The sequence below is a fragment of the Callospermophilus lateralis genome, chromosome 11 (genome assembly GCF_048772815.1).
Source record: "Callospermophilus lateralis isolate mCalLat2 chromosome 11, mCalLat2.hap1, whole genome shotgun sequence".
Classification (NCBI taxonomy): domain Eukaryota; kingdom Metazoa; phylum Chordata; class Mammalia; order Rodentia; family Sciuridae; genus Callospermophilus; species Callospermophilus lateralis.
In genome coordinates, this window is record NC_135315.1 from 62585337 (window position 1) to 62602648 (window position 17312).

Here is a 17312-nt window from a genome sequence, read left to right on the forward strand (position 1 = left end):
CTACCTTCTAAAGGTTCCACCTCCTCCCAATAGTACCACAAGCTGGGGTCCAGGACTTCACCATTGGGTGCCTTGAGGGGGGACATACAAGATCCAAACTATAGCATCATGCTATGTAGATGGACTTGCTCCTTATCCTTTAAGGTCCTGGCAGGTGCATATTGGTGAACTGCCCCACCGGCCTCTCCCTGGGCTCTCCTCAATTTCCAGGGATGAGGTCACCTTTGGCCTGAGGAACTCTGATGCCTGAGGCCTTGTATGACAATCCAGTGTTCATTAGCCATGAGTGCCTGTTTGAGACACTGTTTACCAGGCTTTGCCCCAGACCTACCTAATTAGGACACACATGTGTATTTGGGAATTGCTCCCTAGGCAATACTGGTCTGCAACTCTGATAAGGATCTGCTGACCTGGGTCATTTTCATGACCATCTCTTCCCCAGTTTACCAGAAGGAGCAGAGCGAGATCATGGCTGAGCATGTGTGTGTGTGTGTGTGTGTGTGTGTGTGTGTGTGTGTATGGGTGTGTTTTTTCAGGGTGATCAAGGAGGGGCAATGGGAAATGAGAGTGCTTCTCAGAAGAGCAGGTCTGGAACTGAAGCTCCAATGGTCTAAAGGCCCTGGGGACCAGTGATGAGCTTGCTGTATGACTGGAAAGCATGGCTCTCGGGAGTCCAGGGTGGGAGGGGGCTGCAGAGGTGGGATCATGGGGACCTAGGGGACTACCATGACAGGCCTGGCCTTTCCAGTGAGTGCTCCTGGGGTTTGGTGCCTCTTACACTTGCCTGATTTCTCCTGCCTGCTCCATCAGGGCCCTTGACTCAGCTTATCTTGCCTTCTCTGGTTTTCTTTCTTTCTTTTTTTAAATATATATTTTATTTTTTAGTTGTTCTTTATTTTATATTTATGTGGTGCTGAGGATCAAACTCAGGGCCTCGCATGTGCTAGGCAAGCACTCTACCGCAGAGCCACAACCCCAGCCCTGGTTTTCTGATTCTAGCTGTCTAATCTGCAGCAGCTCCTTGAGACTTTGCAGTTCCTCTGACCTGACTGTGATGCTCCTCTCTGAAGCTTCTCCCCTGGGGACAGAGATAAATACTTGCTCTTGTGTTCACCCAATCATTCTCAGGCAGCACTTCCCACAGCCTGTGGATGAATTTTCAGTTTAAACCTAACTGGGAGCCTGCTGTCTGTCTGATTGCCCCATTGCCTGAGAGCTGGTTCTGCCAGCACAAGTGCTTGCTGCCCTTGGAGGGAAAGCTGTGTCCATTTTTTTCTGCTCCATGTAAGTTCAGGAGGTGAGGAAAGAGACTGCACTGAGAGGGATGGCAGCTGCAGGTCTTGTGGGTCTGGGTTGATCATGGATTGGCAGAGCCCTTAAGAGAGGAAATCAGTCTGTGCACCTGGCCAATAACTGCTGACTTTCACCAGCTCAGCCCATCAGAGCACAGAACTACTGCTGAAGTCCCGTATTTGCAGAAATCAGCATCCCCATTTGGAAACTGCAGCCATACAGCAAACATACTTGGCCAGGGCCCATTCCCATCCCATCAGGTCTTTGACTCAGGAGCCAAGAATTCCCATAGGGCAGCTATGTTTCAAGTTGGGAATGGGAAATGGAGGTTCAGGGCATTTAAATTTTTTCCAGAAGCCTTGCTGCTTACTGTGTCTTTCCCTGTGAATTAGGCCAATTGGCAAAGCTTCCACCCTCCCCTCCCCTGACTTCCTTACACACACTTGAAAGGACATCTCCATTTGGTAAATAGAGTACAAATATGTTAGAACGGTAGGAGTAGGAGGACCCAGACTCTCAAACACTCATCCTAGGAGAGAGGGAGATACAGTGACACATCTTTAGTGGGAGACCGGAGCCCGCTTGTGATAGCAAAGGGCTGGCCTGCAGCTGGGTGGGGCTTCCCAGAGCACAGGGTGATGGGGCTCCAGGAGGCAGGGGCTCTGTGCCTGGGCCAGCTCTTAGAACCACAACTTTCTTGAATCCTGGATTAGAATAAATTAAATAATAGCCAGGCGCAGTGGTGCATGCCTGTAACCCAGCGGTTCAGAAGGCTGTGGCAAGAGAGCTGAAAGCGAGGTCCTAAGCAACTCAGTGAGACCCTATCTCTAAATAAAATACAAAATAGGGCTGGGGATGTGGCTCAGTGGTCGAGTTCCCCTGAGTTCAATCCCTGGTACCCCCCCCCCAAAAAAAAAAGAAGAAGAAGAAGAAAAAGAAAGAAAGAATAAATTAAATAACATGTTAGAGCCAAACTTTCCTTGTGTGCTTGGAGGACTCCTCAGGATCCCAACCATCAGTTATAACAGTAATTTAAGAAAAAACTCAAAAAGCTATCAATTTAGGGACAAAGAACATGGCCCATTTGTAAACTGGGACTGCCGATGATTCTGTAGAATTTCTCATGGGAATCCACATCATATCTATAACCTGAAATCCCAGAAACCCTTGGGCTTTGAGGAGACTCACTGAGTTTTCTATGGCAGAAGGAGTTCCATGGGGGCTAGAAGGAATGGAAGCTTCAGCAAAGATCTAGCCATATCTCTCTTGTGGTTTGGAAAAACTCTTTTCAGTGCTCCCATCCACCAGTGGGTTAGTTACTATTTTGAGGAAACAGCATGTATTTTGTGATACAAAATTCAAAATGTCTGCAAAAAGTGACTCCAATGAAAAATCCCCCGCTACCTCCACTACCCATTTCCCCTTCTTGGGGGCAACCACAGTTACCAGGTTCTTATTGTGCCCTGCAGAGACGTTCTTCCCGACCTGGACATGTACTGCATATATCTTTGCTGTTCTTTTATAACAAATACCATCATACCTTATGTACTGTTCCACAAAAAAACTTTGTGCACATGTCTTTTTTTTTTTAATTTTTTTAGATGTAGTTGGACACAATACTTTTATTTTATTTATCTATTTTTATGTGGTGCTGAGGATTGAATCCAGCGCCTCGCATGTGCTAGGCGAGCGCTCTACCTCTGAGCCACAACCCCAGCCCCTGTGCACATGTCTTCAAGTTTGGTCCATAATAGTGTATAAGGAGTTTCTTTATTCTTTTTCCCAGCTGCCTAGTATTCCATTGTGTGGATGAGCCATGATGTAATTGAACTCATTTCCTATTGGTGGCCATTTGGTTTGCTTCCAGTCATGTACATTTACAAACATGATGTGGTGAATAACCTTGTATATATGCTAGTTGATGCATATGGGAGTGAATCTGTGGGATAGCACCCCAGAATGGGACTTGGGAGGATCTTACTATGCTTGTTCTTTTCTCAGGCCAAAGGATGCCATCCGGGCCCTGAAGAAGCGGCTCAGTGGGAACCGGAACTACAGGGAAGTGATGCTGGCGCTGACAGTGAGTGCTGCTCTCTAGCCTTGTCTGCTTCACAGGGCGGACCTTCCCTCTGTCCACTTGGCACAGTCTCAGGCATGGGGTCTGTACCACTGAAGTTCAGCAGAGCCTTCCCGTAGCACCCTTGGGTTTTCCTGCCCTACTCTGACATGGGAGTGAGCTTCCATCTGGTGAATGTAAACCATCAGAAGATAAGGCGTGGACAGGTACAAAAGTCCAGACCAGAGAAGCCAGAGGCTGGGGTTGATCCCCTTCCTGCCACCAGCCTGCTCTGAGACTGTAGGTGACAGTTTTCTCTTTATAAAATGTTCACATGTGCTCTGGCATTCCTGTAGTTCAGCTACTCAGGAAGCTGAAGCAGGAGGATAGGATTGAAAGTTCAAGGCCAGACTGGGCAACTTAGGGAGACCGTTCTCAAAGTAAGTATTTTAGTCCTCTTTTTAGCTGCTATGACTAAATGATCCAACCAGCACAAATTATAGAGGAGGAAGAGTTTATTTGAGGGCTCACAGTGTCAGAGGTCTTAATCCATAGAAAGCTGGTTCCATTCCTTGGGGCTCGAGATGAGGCTGAACATCATGGTGGGAGAGGGTGGCAGAGGGAAGCAGCTCACATCATGGGGACCAGGAAGCAGAGAGAGAGTTTTCCTCTTGCCAGATACAAATATATATATATATACCCCAAAGCTATGCCCCAGTGCCCGCCTACTCCAGCCACACCCCACCACTTCAGTTATCACTTGGTTAATCCCTATCAGGGGATTAATTCACTGATTGGGTTAAGATTCCAATCATTTCTCCTCTGAACCTACTTGCATTGTCTCACACGTGAGCTTTTGGGGGACACCTCACATTTAAACCATAGCAATAAGAATTTTTAAAAAGGCTTGGGATGTATGTCAGTGATATAGTACTTACCTAGCATGTGCTAGGTCCTGGTTTCAATCCCCAGTGTTGAAAAATTTTTAAAAAGGTTCACTTCCACCTATCCAGTACCTGCCCTAGACTGCTAAACTTTCAGATACTGATACAGACGTTTATAGCAGTTTCCAAAATGGGTTTCATTATCTCCCTCATACAGATGAGGAGACTGAGGCTCAGAGAGATCTAGAGGTTTGGCCCAGCCTTCACAGCTAGTAAGGTATTGAGCTGTGGTTTGCCATTATAAAATGATCTTTTTGGGGCTGGGGATGTGGCTCAAGCGGTAGCGCGCTCGCCTGGCATGCGTGCGGCCCGGGTTCGATCCTCAGCATCACATACAAACAAAGATGTATGAAAACTGAAAAATAAATATTGAAATTTAAAAAAAAAAATAAAATGATCTTTTGTTTGGGGTAAAAACTGAAAATAGCTACAAGGGTTCTTGAAAATGTTAACCAAGTGACTCCTTTCAGGAAGAGTGGACCAGATTTTTGCCCTCCTTAAGATGTCAGAGAATTAAAAGGGAGACTTCAGCTGCTATTTCTGTCTTAAAAGCTAACAGTTTTTCAGATGTGGCAAAATCTGGGCCACATTGAGTTCTTAGAATAGAAACTATAACAGGTCAGCATGTCGACTTCTCTGTAGGTTTGAAATAGTGGGTTATTTAACCAAAACAGCCATAACATGTTTCCTTTTAAAGCAACTATTTGGATTCATTGCCCAAGTAGACCCCAAAACTTATTAGGAGAGTTCTCTCTGCCAGGGAATTGGGGTGTGAACAGTAAAGGAGAAAATGCTAGTTGAGAAACAGAGAGTTGAAAGCTTTTATTTTTCTCAGAATTTGAGCCACTAAACCTGGTTCTCTAAACCTGGAGTGATGCCCCAAATGAGTTGTCGATAACCCACACCACCAGGGGCTGAGCTCTGACAGGTCAGGGCATTTCCCTGATGTCTGAAACTTCTTCACAGGCCTGAACATCATCTGACTTTTCCTAATGGTTGGGTTTTGCTGCTCATTGATTGATGTCTTCAGGAGATCTGTGAATGTGCAGAGTCATTGTCCCTGTACCCAGGGCCTCACATGACACATTTTGCATGGTCTCACATCTGCTCTGATGACTCCACATGCCCCATTAGTTGTTCTCAGTCTTCCTGCTTTCGTTCTTACATTTTGTATTTTTGGTACTGGGAATGGAACCCAGGGGCGCTCTACCACTGAGCTGCCCAGCCCGTTTTATTTTTTATTTTGAGACAGGGTCTCACTAAGTTGCTAACGGTCTTGCCAAGTTACTGAGACTGACCTCAAAGCTGTGATCCTTCTGCCTCCGCCTCCCGAATGGCTAGGATCTCAGGTGTCCACCACCACAGCCGGCTGTCCTCTTGGTTTTTGTGGCTGTTTCCTACCTTTGTGTCTGTTCCTGCCAAGATGTTAGTATTCACCCAAAATAGGAGCTAGAGACCCTGAAGGGCTGTCTGCTCAGGACTTTGTGTATACACAGGAAGCGCCTGCTTCCGATCACGTCGGGCCCCTTTGGCTTACTCCACGGGTTTGGCTGCACCTTGGAAAATTCCCCCTGGTGTCTCGTGGCTTATAAACCAGAGGGACAGATCTTCCCAGGGCCTTTTTGGCAGGTGGCCTGAGTGGCTCTTGCCAGCCCAGGAGGACCTGCTGTGTCTCCTGCTTGATAGACTTTGGGCTGCTCTGAAGCACATACACATCTGCTGGAGTGTTCTCAAGGCCAGGCTGGGACACATTGACCTTGAGGTCTATTGTCAATAGAACTGAGTGACATGCTCCCTAAAGGCAAGAAAAGTGTCCTTCCTGTGTCCTCCTTGGAAGAGGAGCTAGATCCCCAGGCTGCCCGTGGGCACTGCAGGAGAAATGGGGGAAGCAAAATTTCTGGCTGGCTGCTGAACTGCCAGGGGTGGAATGTCCCAATGTGGCCTCCTAGGTGCATGACAACTCTGAGGCTTAGTTTCCTCATCTCTAAAATGGAAAAATACCCAACTTATAGGATTATTTCAAGGGACAAATGAAGGGAGAAGAAATCTGGAATATAATTACCTGTCATCTGAGAGATTCTCAGCTGATGTGGCTCCTTGTAGGAGGGATGGTTCAGTGCCCGTGGGGAAGTGGGAAGACCAGAGCTCCTAGGAAAGTGGTTCTGAGTTTCCGTGTTGCCTCTCACATTGACCAACAATTGGGCCTAGAACCATCTCTTCCTCTTTCTAAGCCTTTTAACTTTAAAAAAATGGGGTAATAAGGTCCACTTTAAAGAGAACGAATTAGTTGTAAGAATGGAATGAAATTACCTGTGATATGGAGAGATCCCTCCTAGTGCCTGGCATGTGGCAAGTATTCAGTCCACATCACAGTTCCGGAACTTCTACAGTCATGGTTTGTCAAGGTAAAGTCCAGCAGTCTGAACCAGACCTTGGAATGGCTGTGTAAGTTAACCTGTCCTCAGATGAGTTTGGGCACATGAGAATAACCAAGGCAGTCAGAAATGTCCTGTCACTGATGATGTCCTTTCAAGGAGGCATTTCTTAGCCAGTTGACTGGGCACCAGAGGTAAGGGTGGCATGGAACGGAACAGGTAATCCTATGGATTGATTTCCAAAGAGCTGAGAGGGGCAGAGCTCTGTGTTCAAGGATGGTGAGGCCCTCCTGTGAGACCTTCTGAATTCCAAGGAGGTTCCTACTTATCCTATGGAAGAACAAGAAGCTGTTCCTTTATTCAAGTGAGTAAGCAATCTTCTGAATTATAACTCATATATAATCGTAGTCTCTGTTGGTCCCCAACCCCACATGAGACACTGCTAACCGCTTTACACATATTCTCTCTAATCTTCCCAACCATCCTGCAAGGGAGGACTCATTGTTCCCACTTGACAGGTGAAGAAGCTGAGGCCCTGAGATACTTGTTCTGGGCTGCATAGGGAGATAGTGGCAGAACTGAGTCTAGCCTACACTGGCCATCTGTGTGCCAGTCTTTCTGATCAGCTGAGTCCTATAGACCCATCTGGACAAAGGAATAGCAGGCAGTGTCTGATTTGAACATGTACCTTAAAGCCACTAGCAGCTGAGGCCCACAAACCATTTGTCAGGGTAGAAGATCTCTTGTCATTGCCAACTTTGTTTGCAGAAGCAGGGTATGTGGGGGGTGTGAGCATGTTTGGTTCCTCACACGTAAGGGCCAGTAACTCACCAGGCAATTTACGCTGTCACAGCAGCCTCCTCTTGTGACAGAGCCTGTCTCTCACTGGCTAATGCCTCACACCCAGAGGCCCAGAGGGAGGAGTTAAAATGCTAATTTTCAGGGACCGCTCAGTCATTTTGATCCCATTAAAACACCAGCATCCTTCTCATGCAAAACCGGTGCCTCAATTACCAACTAATTGCCTGATTATTGTGCAGGGACAGGAGACTTCAGTCAGCAAGGGGCTGCTGTCATCCTCGAAGGGACAGCTGAATTAGAGTGTGGGAATGTGTGTGCATGGAGGTTTGGCTCTGGAGGAGACGTGTCAGAAAGATGATCTAGGAGCAAGACAGGGGATGGGGACCCCAGCTGCCCGCCTCAGGTCCTGGAGTCTTCTCCAGCTCTCACAGTGGTGACCCTGCCTCCCTCCCCACATCAGGTGCTGGAGACGTGTGTGAAGAACTGTGGCCATCGCTTCCACATCCTAGTGGCCAACCGAGACTTCATCGACAGCGTTCTGGTCAAAATCATCTCTCCCAAGAATAACCCTCCCACCATTGTACAGGACAAAGTGCTTGCTCTGATCCAGGTAGGCTGGCTTCCCTCACCCAGTCTGTTGGGATAGAGTAAGATAGGGCCTCTACGAAGTCCTCATGCTCTCCCACCATTTAGAGGGAAAAATGGAAGCTTCTGGCCTTAAATATTTATGGTGAAATACTTATTTTATTTATACTTATCCCACTGGAGTGAAATCCAAAACAGTAGCTCTTTAACCAGTTGACAGAAGCTTCAAGAAAACTTCTGGGTGCTCGGCCCCATGCTGCCCACAAAGGTAGGCAGGTGCGGGGCCTCAGCAGTCCTCTGAGACAATGTGGAGTGGGAAGGGGCATGTTAGAGCTGTGTGCAGGGTTGGTGAGGTCATAGGGCAAGGGCCAACTCTGGGGTGGTGGACATGGTTTTAAGGGATTCACTGAAGAGATGACATTTTTGTTGTATCCTGAAGAATGAGGAGGAACTTGGTGGAAAGGTCAGAGTGTGAGAGACATCACAGCATGTGCAGAGGCCTAGAAGCATCAGAGAGAGCAGTTGACTCATTTGGGGTGTCTTCATTATTACTGGCTCTGCAACAAATTATCCCCAAACCTAGCGGCTTGAAAAAAAAAAAAGATTGTTTATGATAACATGGTTTCTGTGGGCTAAGCACTCTGAATCAGCTTGTTGGGTGAGTCTGCTTGGGGCCTCATGAGTATGCATTCATCTGAAGGCCGGACTTGGGCTGGAGACTCCACTCCTAAGAGGTTACCTCCACATGGCTATTGGCGAGAAGCCTCCGTTTTTTTGCTAACTATTGGCAGAAATCCAAGTATAGGTCTTAATGATCCAGTCTCTGAAGTCACAAACCGTCTCTCCTGTCTTATTCCGTATGAAGATAATGACCAGCTCCAGTCTTTAGAGTAGGGAAATTAAATTCCACCTCTTGAAGACATAGTGTCAAAGAATTTGTGGGCATGTTGGGAAAACCATCTCATGGGGAGCAGGGTATAATGAAGACTGTCTAGGACCAGGCTTGTGGTGGGCAGGGCAGGAAGGAGATGAGGCCAGAGGATATGCAGCACCTGTGGACTGTGAATGCTGAGGGACTTAGGATTGGTCCTGTAGGCAGTGGGGAGCCATTGAAGGTTTGTGAGCTGGTCCGTGCACAGACCTGATTTTAGAGCACTTGGTAACAGGACAAAAAAATCCATAGGAAAGCCAGGTATGGTGGTGCATGCCTATAATCCCACCACATAGGAGGCTGAGACAGGAGGATCGTAAGTTCAAACCCACCCTCAGAAATTTAGCAAGGCCCTAAGCAACTCAGCGAGACCCTGTCTCTAATAAAATATAAAAAAGGGCTAGGAATGTGGCTCAGTGGTTAAGCCACCGATTTTGGTACCTGGGTTCAATCCCTGGTACAAAAAAAAAAAAAAAAATCCAGAAGGACATTTTAAAAATACATTTTTTTTTGTAATTATAGACAAACAGCATACCTTTGTTTATTTTTATGTGGTGCTAAGGATCAAGCCTAGGGCCTCACACATGCTAGGCAAGTGCTGTGCCACTGAGCTACAGTCCCAGCTCCTCCACAAGGACATTAACATAGCTAGTCACCCATATCAGCAGACAAAGTCAGACACAGTCTGCAGGTGTCAAGAGGAGACAGGAGACCATGCTAGGGGATGGGGAGTGGGTTTCCATAAGGGCAGAGGGAGGCAGCCAGACCCAGGTTGCTGAGCAGACAAAGCCATGTGGAATGGGTACAAGGGCTCTCCAGGGTGATTGGTCACAGGACAGAGAGGATCAAGAGGGGCCAACTGAGGAGCTGCGGTGTCTGCCTGGAAAGTCCTGCCCAGGCTCTTGGAGAAGTCAGTTCCTATTCACCCTCAAACACCACAGAAGCCTCCTGGCCACCTGATTGAAAGTACACGCACAGATTCTCTTTCCCTCTCACATCACCCTCTTTTATGGTCTCCAAGTGCAGCTTTGCTGGTTTTTCTGTTGTCTGTGTCACTCCATTCCTTGAGAGTCAGGCTCAGTTGAATGTAAAGCAGTTGAATATGGAGAATGGATGGTCAATAAGAATTTTTTCTTTTTTTTTTATAAATGTTTTTTTTTTTTTAAAGAGAGAGAGAGAGAGAGAATTTTTTAATATTTATTTTTTAGTTCTCGTTGGACACGACATCTTTGTTTGTATGTGGTGCTGAGGATCGAACCCGGGCCGCAAGTATGCCAGGCGAGCGCGCTACCACTTGAGCCACATCCCCAGCCCCCAATAAGAATTTTTTCAATGAAGTTCTGAGGTGGGGAGGGAGTCGGGATGACAGAAGAGTCCCTTTCTATGTTTCCTCTAGGATGGCCTTTGGCACCTCACACACACATACACACACTTAGGGTTACACTTCCCCTTCCCCTACCCTTTCCTCTTTCCCCTCCACCCCCCACAGCCTCTCCTTCTGGGGCTATACTCCTCTGTACGCCCCCAGGGATTGCTGGTGGGAGAAGGATTACTGGCTTTCTCTTACTAAAGACAGAGCACCTCAGTTTGAACCCCTTATGCAGGGCTTACAGTGGCTGCAGACACAGCTCATTGTGAGGCTTGGCTGGGCCTGCTGGGGTACAGCTTACCCTTAGAGCAAGCACAGCCAAATCAAGGGGCATGATCTGCTGCTAGAAATGAAGCTTTCTTGTCTAATCATCACCTGCCCTGGTCCCAGCTCTTCCCAGTTTTCCCCTGCACTGCTTCTAACCTCAGGCAAGTATGGTAACTTCCTGGGCATCTGCCTCCTTATCTGAAAAATGGGGGCCAAGTTCCTGCCTGCCTGTTCTCAGCCCTGGGCCTGTGAGGTCAGCCCATGCAGCACAGTGGCCCACACCCATGTCCCCAGGCCTCCCCCTGCTGGTTTGACAGCAGCAGTATGCACTGGCTCATGATGGCCTGAGCAGAATGGGGCCTCAAGGAACCTTGCTGGCTCCCATTCAGGCTGGACACACTGGATACAGTCCCCTGACCCAGCTGTGAAAGGCAGGGGGCTGGAGATGAAGATCCTTTAGGTGGGGACTGGTGATCTTCCACTCCAGGCTTTGCAGTGTTCCTCAGGAGCCTGCACCTTTGTTGTGGCCATCCAACACAGACAAGAGCCGCACTCAGAGCTACTGGACAGTGTGGCTTCTGTAACGGGGTGGACCAATGAATAAATTTAGGGCACTCAGACTTTTTTTGCCTAGCACATGCTAGGCAGGTGCTCTACCATTGAACCACATACCCAACGCTTAAAACAGCTTTTCTAAAGTCTTCTGTGCCCTGCGGGAAATGGGTAATGGAGCTTGTCCTGTCATGTCACCTGTCCCTAGCTCACTGTCCCCCAGTTCCCTTCCTTGAGTGCTGGTCACAGATTTGGACAAAAGTGACACTTCCAGTGGTGTATGTTTGCCATCTTCAGCCCCCATGGCCAACTGTGAAGACAATCCACTGGTACCCCACCCTACGCTCAAACCTGTCCCTCATCAAGGATTCTTGTGTCTTTAGGCTGCCCTCTAGACATCCACAGCCACCCTGTCACCAACCCCTCCAGAAAAACAATCCCGCGGGCCCGTGTATTCCAGAGGGTCCTGACACTCAGAAAGCTGGAAGAAGAATGTCTTCTGTGTTCCCCGAGACCAAGCCCAGTGCATGAATTATGCATGGGCAGCATGGTTGTGGGACTCTGTACCCGACTCAGGTGCAAGGGCTCGGTGGATCACCCCCCCACCGACCCCAACACGGTGTCTGCTCCTCTGGGTAGGGCTAGTCTCCCTGGTAGGCCAACTGAGAAAGACACAGGGAGCCGAAAACCCTGGTTACAACCTCCCAGTGCTCCTTGATATTACAGGCTTCTCCACTGCCACCTTTCACTTCGCCCCTAAGGTTTCCTTGGCTGGTTTTGTTGCTCATGTTCCTCTCTCTTTCCTCACATGAAGTCTCATTCACTGAGAAGACAAGAATGCTGCTCTCCCTCTACAGTCTCCCTCAGGCTTTCCCTTATTGTTTTGAGGAACAGGAATGGAATCACCCTGGTAGAACAACCTCAGCCTGGCCGTGCCTCCCCATCCCACCGTCGGCACCCAGCAATAGAGTCTAAAAATACTCTCCACTGAGGAAAGTGGGAAGGATCCAGGTGGTGATGGAAGTGGGAGCAGGAGGGCTGGAAGGGGCTGCAGGGGCTATGTTCTTTGAAGGTGTCAGAGCCCTGGTGGCTGCCTCAGAATCCAGTGAAAAACACAACCACTAGATTCCCTTAAGTGAAGGCATCTGGCTACATTCTGTGTGGACAGGCAGCCCCCTAGGGACCCTGTCACAGGGATCAGGAAGTCTGAGCTGGGGACATAAGCAGAAGAAGACAGCCTCCTTTTGTCCACAGTTATCTCAGAACCCATAGTTTAAATCAGCAATTGTCTGTCAGTCTGAAAGTTGATGCCTGAAGACTGTCAAAATCCTGAGAGACACAGCAGTGAATAGGAGGGGGTTGTGTTTGTGTCTGCAGTTTGGCATACAGTCCAGAGAAATGAAGGAAATAAAAACATGAGCATATCTCTCCTTTATTCCCCTCACTAGACCTGCCTCTGGGGCCTTCAGCCTCCCAACACTGTAGCCAAGGCTACAGGAAAAGAGGGAATTATCTAAAGAGTGTGACTTCCTGTCAGATGGCCACTCAGTTCTTAACTGGCCAGTTCCTGTGATAGGGGACCCTGAGAGAGTGCCAACGTTGCTACTGCCATGACACTTGGCTTTTGGATAAGGCAGCCATCAGGGAGGCAGCCCTCGCCCTCCCCAACCCCCTGCTCCTGGGACTCAGGGCCGACCAGACCTCCCAGGATTTGCTCCCCCTCCCCAGGGAGGATTCTCCCCTGGCTCAGCCCTCCAGTGGGGGCCCATTAGCACTGTCATTTCAGTCTGTTGACAGCCTAAGTGGCCATCTTTCCTCTGTTCTCTGAAGTAGGAAAATAAGGATGCTTAGTAATTATGAGAACAGAATTCAGTTTAACCTGACAAATGTCAGCTGGCTGCCTTCTCTGTGCAAGGGCAAGAGACTGTCACCTTCTGGAGGTGACTGACTTGGCTGGGGCAACAGGAGCAGTTACTTAGGCATGTTCTAAGAAGATGTTGGAGACACACAGCATCTCTGGATTTCTCCCATCTCTGGATTTCCACATGTGACTGTTCCTTTAAAGTCCTCCCCTCCCCCATGTGTTCCCATGTTGGCATCAGAATCTTGTGCAGTGGAGATGGCTGTCAGGAACATATGCTCTGTTAGCAGCCATCTCACCCAGACTGCACAGGGGTCCCAGACAGGGGTTGGAATTGTGGCAGGTGGGGACAGGGCGCATTAGCCAAGATTGCTTGGCTGCAAATAACAGATGCCAACTCTGCTTGCCTAGGCAAAGAGAAGAGTTTGCCCTGACAAGGCAGGGCCTCTCAGAAGCCCAGGTTACTGAGGCCAGGAGTGTGTGGGCCTGGGAAAGGACAGAAGGGACCTGAAAGGCCTCTAAATTCTTTCCTTGTATATCTGCACCTCCTAGCACACCCAGTGGCTCCTTTTCCAGAACACAGACTATCTCTGTCCCCTGGTCCTGGGCTGGCATGGGACTACATCCCACATTTTCAGAGGATAGTTTTCTTACCCTGAGCCTAGGGAAGAACTACTAGAAGGAGAATCCACGGACCCATCCTGTGATATGCATTTCCTCTCCAGACCTCTGGTGGCAGGCACAGCTACTAGGTGACTGAATGTAGGGGAGGAGAGTGCCATGGAAGAGGGCACCCAGGGAAATGTTCGTTAACTAGAAAGAACAACATGACACGGCTCTTTAGTCTGTCTTCTTGCAATCTCAAATTCAGCTTGGGTGTGAAGCCAGGGAAATAAACGTGGTCCCTGGAATTGTTTGTACCTCTGTAGAAATAGGCCTAGGATGGCACCAGAAGGCACCACCAAGCATTTTTCCCTCTTATTCTCCCCCAGGGGGCTGTGAATATGCTCTTTAGACTCTTGAGTATATTTTTTATTGTTGTTTTGTTTTTATTTTATTTGTGCTTGGGTGGTGCTGGAGTTGGAACCCAGGGCCTCGTGCATGTTAGGCAAGTGCTCTACTGCTGAACTATACCCCAGCCCCTAGCCTCTGAAGTTTAGACCCTACATGAAAACACCAGAGCATTTTGAGGCTGCGTCTCAGGACTCAGCTGAGTTTTCAGTGGGATAGATGCAATGGAGCAGCCGACAGGGGCTCTGGGGCTGTGGTAAGGCAGGTGGAGGCAGCGTAGCTCTTCCAGCTGGGCCTTCCTGACAGCTTCTGTAGGCACCTTCAGTTCCCTTCAGAATCCAGAAGGAAGTGTTGGCCCAGACAGGCTGTCCTGATGCTGTGGTGGCATTAAATCCCCAAGTATGCAAATTAAGGGCATCAAGGAAAGCCAGGTTGACAGTGCTGTGCATAGTAAGTGAGAAGCATTGGTGGTAATTAAGGAGGCTTTTTGGAAGCTGACCTTTTAACTTTGAACGGATCTGTTGGTTAAAGAGAGAGTTTCTGCTGGGTGCTGTGGCGCATGCCTGGAATCCCAGCAGCTCGGAAAGCTGAGGCAGGAGGATCAAGAGTTCAAAGCCAGTCTCAACAAAAGCAAGGCACTAAGCAACTCAGTGAGACCTTGTCTCTAAATAAAATATAAAATAGGGCTGGGGATGGGGCTCAGTGGTCAAGTGCCACTGAGTTCAATCCCTGGTATCAAAAAAAGAGAGAGAGAGAGAGAGAGAGAGAGAGATATTCTGTGGCTGCCTCTGGTTTGGTTGGAATGCATTGGTGGAGGTAGGAGACAGTTAAACGTCATGATGGTGACAGACTAGGCAGTGCCATGGGCATAGGAGGTATTGCCCCCTCTGAGTTCATATATGTAGTGAAGGGACACACTAGAGGTGACACTTATACTTCAGTTTTGTGGTTTTTTTAAATGATGTGTGTGTGTGTGTGTGTGTGTGTGTGTCTATTGTTGTTGTTATCTATTTATTTGTTTATGTGGTGATGGGGATTGAACCCAGGGCCTCATGAATGCTAGGCAAGTGCTTTACCACTTAGCTGTCTCCCCAGCTCTATATTTCAGTTTTTTAATACATTCTGTAACTTCCAAAGAACAAGGGTATGTGTGTGTGTGTGTGTGTGTGTGTATGTGTGTGTTTTTAACTATTAAGAGTTTCACAAGTCAACAGAAGTGGTGCTCGATTTAAATTTCTGCTCTTCCCTCTCTGTTGTGTTTGCATTTAAGGGAGTGTAGTGGTCATGCTTTCCATTAGGTTTTTCTGTTTGGGCAGGTGTATGTTGAGATCATCGGAGTGCAACATCAAGAAAAAAGCACGGGCTGGGAGCAGGATTGCTGGGGGTGAACCTTGGCCATTGGCCCACAGTCTGGCTCCTAATGTGCTCTTGCGCCCTTGGGTTAGAGTCATCTCACCTGCCAACAACAGGTCTGGGCTTGGCGAGCGAGCTCAGTGTCAGTGGTTGCTGATTTATTGAGGAAACCTAGAATGAGCCTGAATTTCCCATCGCACATCAATTTCTCCTTTCCTTTCTGCTCAATTTGCCTACGGTTCCCACTTCCACCGGTGAGGGTGGGTGTTCTACTCAGAGGCATCAAGGCGAGCCTTCTGTTCCCTTTAGCTAAACAGCCCCAGCAATTGATTTCCTTGCCATTAGGAAAATGCCTGCATTTTAGGATGCACCACGGTACATGGGTGTTATTTCTCTGCCTCCTCTCCAAGGAAATACATGCTGAAGTAAGTTTTGTGGTTTTGTGCACACCCAATAGCACTGCTGAAAGCCAGGCTCTCGCCAGCCTTATTGTGGCAGCGATTGCAGGAAGAGAGGAGCAGAATAGGTTTTGCCAGTGCACTTGGCATTGCAGAGGGCTCGCGCTGACTTTCCAGCACTGTGACAGGCCTGGCTAAGAACCATTTCCTAACAGGCCGTGCTCTCTCCTCCTAGGCGTGGGCTGATGCCTTTCGGAGCAGTCCTGACCTCACCGGTGTTGTGCACATCTATGAGGAGCTGAAGAGGAAGGGGGTCGAATTTCCCATGGCAGACTTGGATGCGCTGTCTCCCATCCATACACCCCAGCGGGTAAGCTTCCAGCTGGCATTTTCTAGAAAGATGGACTGTAGAACAGGGGAGCCAAGCCGCTGCCACCACCCTTCTGCCACTGCCTTTGAATTATTCAGCTTGTCATCAGGCTTTCTTAAAGCTCCAGGGCATTTCTTTTTAATAACAAGGGGAATGCAGAAGTGAGACAGCTGGTTGACTGGTGATTAAGTGGCAGCAGTGTCCCCCCTTGGTTTTCACACTGACTGTGGAGGAATATAATAGAGGGATCAGTTCAGGCGTTTTCATGGAAATGGCTGCTTGGGCGGAGCCATCCTGTGAGGGTCATTAGCACCTGCTCTGCCAAGGCCTGTAGAAGGTGTTATGGGAATCTGTCCTCTTTCCTGTCAGCACCAGAGCACCTCAGAGTGGTACAGCAGGGTGACTTTACTCTTACTCCAGCAAAGAGCAGTGTTTACTTTTTTCAACTGTGTAAATCAAATGTTTTATTTTCCTTTTTTTTTTTTTTTTTTAATATGGTGCTAGCAGTTGAACCTAGGGCGTCATGCATGCTAAGCACACTCTCTACACCGAGCTACATCCCCAGCCCAATTAGATGGATCTCAAATGTATTTTGAACTATGAGCCTTCAGCATCAGTTTAGAAATCTTTGAATTCCAGCAGCTGTGGGATGCAGAGCCCAGGAAAGGTCTATGTCTGAGCATCCCATCGACACTCTCAGATGCCAGCAGTGGACGGGGCAGCTCTGCACTTCAGAATTAAGAGCATGCAGATGTACAACTGTAATGCCCCCAAAAAACATGGAAAGAAGTCACACACATGATTCTAGTCATGGTTTCACAGGGAATCTGGTCCTGTTATTGACTGGGAACCAGCTCCTAGCTCAAGGAGAGAGCCTGGAAAGCTCCAGGTCTGGAGAAGCGCCAATCATAGCACATTTGGCCTTGCTGGCCCTCATCTGCCCATGTCTTCAAGGAGGACAGTGTGCTATGTGTGTGTCTCTTGTGAACATATGCACTAATGTTCACAAGGTTATTTGAGATGCCTAGGCCCTACCTCTATGGACAGAATGGTCCATCCCCACGTGCTTTGAGAGAAGGCACAAGGCATTATTCTCATTATGATCCCTCCAAACCACTTACTATGCTTAGTGGAATAAACATAACC

At 48.3% G+C, this 17312-nt stretch overlaps 1 protein-coding gene across 4 annotated transcripts in view; it reads left to right on the forward strand.

Moving 5' to 3' along the window:
* Tom1l2 (target of myb1 like 2 membrane trafficking protein) overlaps positions 1–17312 on the forward strand; it is a 117482-nt gene that overhangs the window by 66454 nt on the left and 33716 nt on the right. For all 4 annotated transcript variants that reach the window (XM_076871541.1, XM_076871542.1, XM_076871543.1 and 1 more), the window contains exons 3-5: positions 3295–3373; positions 7930–8079; positions 16032–16166. In XM_076871541.1, coding sequence (XP_076727656.1) covers positions 3295–3373; positions 7930–8079; positions 16032–16166 — 364 coding nt within the window. The remainder of the gene's footprint in view (positions 1–3294; positions 3374–7929; positions 8080–16031; positions 16167–17312) is intronic.